Raw genomic sequence first — 7,514 nt, forward strand, 5'->3', positions numbered from 1 at the left:
ATTTCTAAATGTCCACACAAAAGTGAATAGAAATGTGTCAAGGTGGCCTGATTATCTTTGGATTGCCAAAGATTAAAAAAATATTAAAAAATGACAAAACTATTTATGTAAGAATAACACAGTCAAGTCTGAATACAGTTTATAAAAATCTACAGTTCTTGAATAAATTTATAAAATCGTCATTTGTAAAATTTGAAGCAATCGAAAAAGAAAGTGAAAAGGTTAAATGAGAAAGTGAAGAGAATTTCTAACATTGTCATCACAAGTAATTAAAAAGAGAAATGATATTCGTATCACACGTTTTACTAAATCTATATAAGTTTTCAAAGCAAGTGTATGGTAGATTTATTAAAACTTGTGGTACGAATATCACTTCCCAATTGAAAAATATACTAGTTTAATAGTCTTCTATTAAATATCTAAACTAGTCTAATAATCTTTTTAATAAATTTAAAACATTACAAGTGAAATTTTCTTATTATATCTCCTAGTTTTATCCATTGATTTATAGGAGTATTATTATAATCATATTATTAGGAGGATAATTATATTAATATTTTAGAAAGATATATTATTTTCTAAATTATTATTCTCTAACAATACTTAGTTATCAAAAGGGGTTAAATTATTTTCTAACGAATTAATATTACTTTTCATTAATTAATCGGGTGATGACTTTCCTAATTACTAAAATCTGAATGCATGTAGTCTGATTAAGCAGGTGTTGTCTTTTAATTATTGATTTAGATACAATACTTTTCCGCTTTTAGTTAAACCATTGCCCCAAACATAAACAGATTAGCTTAATTACTTTAAGTAGTTTAATTTAGATTTTAAGAAACATAAATCTTTAGAATTACAATTTGCTCATTTTGATTTCCAATTGTGTCCATTAGAAGATCTTAGCCTTACCTTTTTATTATATTAATGGCGGAGCTATGTGATGACCATGACAACCCCACAATTTTTATAAAACTCTATATTTTTAGTACTATTTTTAAGTATTTAATCAGTTTTAAGGTAATTGGCAACCCCTAACTAAAGTAATTGAATTTTGTAGTTTAATTTTACACTTATTAGTATCATAAAAATTGTTCGGTGACCCCAGGGTAAAAATCCTGGCTTCACCACTTGATATTATACATTACACGTACATTCTTTGTAAGGGTGACCTTAGGGATCAGTGTTCATATCTTGATAGGGGGTTATTTTTGAGTATTCAAATAAAAAGTTAAATTTCTTTTTTATTAAATTTCGTTTTAGATAGTTAGAGACTTAGAGTAAGTAATATGTTACTCGATCTCTAGATAGTTTCTCTCTCTAGAGATCTGAGATCTCAACGGTCTTTTCCGGCGTTGCTCCGACTGTCGAGAATATTTTTTCCTAAGGGTTATATCCTGGGATGGAGGTCCCTTCTACTTCGGTAAATCTGGAAACATCCTCTCTACCTTTGAGTAAGGGTAAGGTCTGTCTACACCAAACCTCCCTCATACCTTGGTTTATGCTGGGGTTGAGTACCGTTGTTCTTGTTGTTGTAGTAGTAAGAGTAGGATTATGATAGTTCTCCCTTATATAAAAATCAATGGATGTACATTACCGATTCGAGGGTAATAGGTAAAGTTGTTTTTGAATTATTTGGGTTATTGTATATGGGCAAATAATAATAATAATAATAATAATAATAATCTTAATCTTAATCTTTTATTATACTAAAGCACAGTTGCTCTAATAATTTATCAACAAATCACAACCCTCGATTTTTTAATGTTAACTTTTGTTTTCAATTTTGACTTTAATTTACATTTTTTTATTTTCCATCACAAATTTACACTTTTTACCCAATAATTTTAATATAATTAATAAACAATAATAGCTTATATTTATCCAATAAAATAATAATTAATATATATCCAATGAGTATAAAATTATGATTTCTTAATGTTGACTGTTGTTTTTAATTTTGACTTTAATTTACAAATTTTTTGTTTTCTATCACAAGTTTACACTTTTTATCCAATAATTTTAATGTAATAAATAAATAATAATAGCTTATATATAGATATCCAATAGAATAATAGCTAATATTTATTCAATAAAATAATAACTAATATATATCCAATAATATGTTCTATCATATATATAAATATAATTATATGAAAAATAAATTAAATTTATTATAAATATATTAAGATTTTAGTAGTAATTGTACTATTTTAATTTTAATATATATATTAAAAGACAGTTGAAATAATGACTTATTAACCAATCATATCGCTCGATTTAATCAAATTGACTCTCGCTGATCACATCATTTAGTTTTTTACATAATTTTATTTAATTAAAAAAAACAAATAACTAAAATAATCACATAGTATGCTTTTATGAGTTACATGTATTAATATCTAATATTAAAAATGTCGTAAGTCTCGTGTACAGTGTTGGATCCGGGTCTAAATTCTAGTATATATTATAAGACAGTTGAACTAATGACTTGTTAACCAATCAAATCGTTTAATTTTATCAATTTGAGTTTGGCTTATGTGAACTAATCGTATATCAACTTAAATAGTTGCACGTTTAAAATCTAAGAGCCGTAAGTTTGCAGAATTTGTGAAGCATGTACTAACTCATCACCGTACGTACAGATGTTGTTGAAGTTGTGCTCAGAATCGATTGGCAAATTACGGATAAGAAGTGTGTGTTGAAGATATCGTGAACTACGCAAACTTGCATAATGCTAGGAAATTGATTATGATATGGTTCCCGGGACCTATAATAGTGCCCCCACAATGTATTTTCAGTAGTTCCCGCACTCTTAAACATCTCACACTTGAAGAAAACACTCCCGACTTAGGGAGAACTATCTTACCAAAACCAGAATCAGCCCGTTGGGATTTTCCGGCTTTCGAAACTCTGAAAATAAGTAATACATGGTTATATGATCCAGGAGATAAGAGTGTCAATCTTTTTTCCAAGTGTGTAAACTGTAGATCCTTTATATATCTTGACGAACTCTACACCTCTTTTTCTGCCGCTCTCCAGAGATCATGGCGGCTTCAATTCTCTGGAGAAAGTGAACCTCTCTTTTGGACTCGGTAAAATGGAACAGCTGAATCTTGATTTGAGGTATGTACGAACAAATATGTTGTTGTGATTGTACGTGTATTAATTTACTAAGATATATATGTTGCCTCTATTAATCAATTTCCTACCCAAAATCCTTAATTAGACTCTGTTTTTAGTATTTTTAGAGAAATTTTTATCATATATTTGTTCCATGTTTTCCATTTGTCCATTTATAAAAAATTTATATTTCTGAAATTATCTGCATCATGTGTGCCAAGAATCTCTCAAATTCATGCCTGGACCGACTCTCGTGTGAACCATATATGTCCCTTCAATAGCTTGAAGCGTTTGAAGATAAATGCAAAGCCATTGACGGGAAAGTAAGCGTACAGCAACAATACCCGTTCAAATAAAATAATGAACTACTTCCTTCAGAACTCTCCAAGTGCTACTTTCTTAGTGGAATCATCTCCAAGTGCAACAATACCCGTTCAAATAAAGATGATCTATCTATATGCCATCATATCTGGGTTCCTCAGTTCTGGATATATCATTTGTATTCTTAAAATTAATTATTTGTACTCTTTACATTGTTATGTAAAAAAGAATATTACAGGAAAAGGGACGAGAGATTGGACTACGCTAGCTTGCTGGTGGAAAACGGCTCTCGATGAGAGTCTGAAGAACGTACACAACTACTATTTTTATATATATTCATCTTTGATTGTCTAGGAACAAGATTATTTTTATATATCCAGACATGACTGCTATTGTATGGTGTTCCTATTTTGAATCTATATTAGAGTATTTTTTTTAAAACGACAAACTATCCTACTCCTATTTCTACATCTAAATTACACGAATGTCTGATAGTCTTATTTATCGTTGAATCTCTTTATATCCATGTCTATGTTAAGTGAGCTCATGCTTGATCCTATATGTTAGAATCTATTTAAGATTCTTTACACTTAGACCATGCCTTACAGTTGTATTTATCACTGACCATCAAACTTTTGTGTTTTTTTCGGAAACAACCCGTCCTCCTGGTCATCAAAATAGCAAGACACCATATCATCATCTATATATTGAAACGGATGAGTATCGTGCAGGATTGCCAAAATAACTTACTGTTGGATCTTCATGTGCCTCTCATATGTGATACCATTGTCCGCTGTCACAATGTCTACATGTCTTCTAGTCTAGTACAATACAAACACATGAAACAAATCATAATTTGATCGATATTAACTTCGGCTATGACAAAGTTGCATATGGCCAAGTTCACTAGCAGTATACAGGATGCAAACATATTCACCAAATTCCTACAATTATCCCTATAGACCCTATTTATTTTTTAACTTTCGTTGTAGTTTCAATGCAGGAGCGTATTGATATTTACTAGTACTACTATTATTGATATATTTAATAATTTTGGTAGAATAATTTTCTTATTATGATTGAATTACTTGGTTATGGAGTTTAATAAAAATTGATCCGTTTATATGAAACTTGTAATCCTAATTCAAACCAATCAATTAAAATACAATTCCCTTTTCATTAAATCAAAGCATCGACACATCGTTTTCCTTTGCTACTTAAAGAAAAGTACTAACATTAGCTAGGTGATGTAATGGAACTGGATATAAGTATCAACTATTAAAATTTATCAAAAGTCAACTGTTCTCTATTTTTTTTTTCCTTTTTAATTCATTTTTCTACAATAACTTGCATCCATGTTTATAGAACTACTCACCATGTCTTACATACCCAAGGTGCTTTGCACGTAATATTATCTCATGTTTCATTTACATTATGGCTTTATATATAAATCACCTAAACATTCAAGTCTTAAAACAGACCACAAATTCAGTTACTTGCATACAACAAGACTTCAAAATCATTAACCTTAGGTATGAATTCTTTCAAATCCTATGGGAAAGTTGATGAAGCCGATCAAATGAGGCATCAAGCTCGCATGAAAACACGAAGAAGAATCACTATCGTTGCAGTGTCATCTCTCATTCTCGTTATCGTTGTAGTTTCAGCAGTTGTTGGAACTACACGCAGCAAAGACCACGGCCATAATGCTGATGATAATCAATCACAAACTCAATCCACTTTGGCTTCAATAAAAGCTGTTTGTGATACAACGTTGTACCCTGATACATGTTATAGTTCGATTTCTCCTATGGTTAATTCGACGCATATCCAGCCTGATGAGTTACTCAAAATCTCGGTTCTAGTTGCTATAAATGAGCTGTCAAAAGCATCCACTCTTTTGGAGCTCAAAAACTGCAGTGAGCTTTTGGATCTTGCTCTCGATCATCTAAATGACACACTTTCATCTGCGACAAATGTCGATTTGAAATCAATAGGATCTCTCTTTGATGATCTTATAACATGGCTAAGTGCTGCAGGCACTTACCAAGAAACATGCATTGAGAGTGTGCAAGAAAATGTTTTAGAGTACCTTAAAAAATCAACCGAGTTAACAAGTAATAGTCTTGCAATTATAAATGGATTTTCAAGCATCTCAAATTCTTACAATCAAAGAAGAAGATTGTTGAGCTATGCAGGAAGCGATGAAATGCCCGAATGGGTATCAGGGAAAGACCGAAAGTTGCTGCAAAAGACAAACTTACCTAAAGGAATCAAAGCTGATATCGTGGTGGCTAAAGACGGTACTGGTAAGTACAAGAAAATTTCCGATGCTCTTAAGGCAGTTCCTGAAAAGAGCAAGAAGAGGTTTGTGATATATGTCAAGAAAGGAGTTTACTTCGAGAATGTTAGGATTGAAAAACCAATGTGGAATGTCATGATGATCGGTGATGGTATGGATTCGACAATCGTATCTGCAAGCTTAAATGTGGTGGATGGAACTCCAACCTTTCAGTCAGCTACTTTCGGTAAGCTCAATCAGTATTTACGTTGGAAAAAGTTTTTTTTTTTTTGATAAAAGGTATACACCCTGGTTGGATTTTATATATCACAAATAAAACAGGCACTTGACTGAAAAAATTTAAAATTCTTTACAGATAGAACTATTGTTTACTGACTGTGTACAATTTGCTGGTGTAGCTGTATTTGGCAAAGGATTTATAGCCCGTGATATGGGATTCCGCAACACAGCTGGTGCAGCCAAGCATCAAGCGGTAGCGCTGATGTCATCTGCAGACCAGACAGTATTTTATCGTTGTCGGATTGATGCTTTCCAAGACTCACTCTATGTACATGCAAACCGCCAGTTCTATAAAGAATGCAACATCTATGGAACAGTTGACTTTATTTTTGGCAATTCTGCTGCTATTTTACAAAACTGCAAAATATTGCCTAGGAGACCAATGACTGGCCAACAAGACACAATCACAGCTCAAGGCAAGTTTGATCCTAATCAAAACACCGGTATCGTTATTCAAAACTGCACTATTTCGCCCTTTGGGAACCTGGCCGATATTCAAACATTCTTGGGGCGTCCGTGGAAGAACTACTCGACTACAGTTTATCTTAACAACATGATGGGAGGATTCATTAACCCAAAGGGATGGATGCCGTGGGTGGGAACAACGGCTCCTAATACCATATTTTACGCAGAATTTGGTAATTACGGTGCAGGTGCAGTAACAAAGAAAAGAGTCACCTGGAAAGGACTGAAATTCATAGATAGCAAGCAAGCCAGTAAGTTCACTGTCAAACCTTTTATCCAGGGGGATAAGTGGATTAAAGATGCGGGTGTTCCTTACAAATCTGGACTCTGATCATATATAGCACTTCTGAAACACTTGTTTTATGAGACTATAATTCTCATATACTCTTTTTTGAATTTTATCTGATATTTACATTCATTTTCTAAGTGATTATATCTCTGAATTGTTCAATGAGTACACAACATTTAACAATATATAATACCTAATGGTAATTTTTGGTTAATGGTTTAACTATAATCTTAGAAACCATTGAAAACTCTCCTCTTTCGTCATGGGTTAATTCATCTAATGACGCAGACGGAATGAAGATAAATAATTGATTCTATTGATTTTAAGAATACCCAGAAACAATTCTTTTAAATTTTCATTGATTCAAACAGAATATCGAAATTTAGGGATTTCACACTAAAACACACATGTGATTCGGAGAAAAAATGATTTTTTGATTATCTGAAAACTGATCACTTTCCCATGATTACAAAGGTATAAATAAAGATGCAAAATTCGAATGGGCCCTAAAAGACAAGCGGGCCAAAAGTTATTACAAAAATAAAGTCTAAAAAACACCGAAAAACTGATAAAAAGGTCCATAACTCCTAGAAAACAGCATTTTTGGGCCCAAAGACTGACCTTTGGCGGTTAGCAGTTTGATGCTCCTCTTTCCAACGTTCGTTTAGAGTGGTCATACGTCGAAATCGGAGCTCTGTAGCTAAAGTTATGACCATTTTTGTGAATGCCTCTTTT

The 7,514-nt window shown here is 32.2% G+C and overlaps 1 protein-coding gene and 1 long non-coding RNA gene across 2 annotated transcripts; both read left to right on the forward strand.

The window, feature by feature from the left end:
* Nucleotides 1-2,603: 2,603 nt before the first annotated feature.
* On the forward strand, nucleotides 2,604-3,885 carry LOC122580304. Its single transcript, XR_006320767.1, has 2 exons — nucleotides 2,604-3,126; nucleotides 3,345-3,885. It is a non-coding gene; the product is annotated as an uncharacterized LOC122580304 (long non-coding RNA).
* Nucleotides 3,886-4,978: 1,093 nt separating this feature from the next.
* Nucleotides 4,979-6,821, forward strand: LOC122580665 (putative pectinesterase/pectinesterase inhibitor 24). Its single transcript, XM_043752934.1, has 2 exons — nucleotides 4,979-5,972; nucleotides 6,145-6,821. The coding sequence occupies exons 1-2, from the start codon at nucleotides 4,979-4,981 to the stop codon at nucleotides 6,819-6,821; spliced, it is 1,671 nt and encodes a 556-aa protein (XP_043608869.1).
* Nucleotides 6,822-7,514: the final 693 nt, after the last annotated feature.

The sequence above is a fragment of the Erigeron canadensis genome, chromosome 8 (genome assembly GCF_010389155.1).
Source record: "Erigeron canadensis isolate Cc75 chromosome 8, C_canadensis_v1, whole genome shotgun sequence".
NCBI classification, from domain to species: Eukaryota; Viridiplantae; Streptophyta; class Magnoliopsida; order Asterales; family Asteraceae; genus Erigeron; species Erigeron canadensis.

Coding starts and splice junctions, on each gene's coding strand:
- LOC122580665 (XM_043752934.1), top strand. CDS start 4,979: ATGAATTCTTTCAAATCCTATGGGAAAGTTGATGAAGCCGATCAAATG. Junction 5,973..6,144: donor CTTTCAGTCAGCTACTTTCG/GTAAGCTCAATC, acceptor TTGCTGGTGTAG/CTGTATTTGGCAAAGGATTT.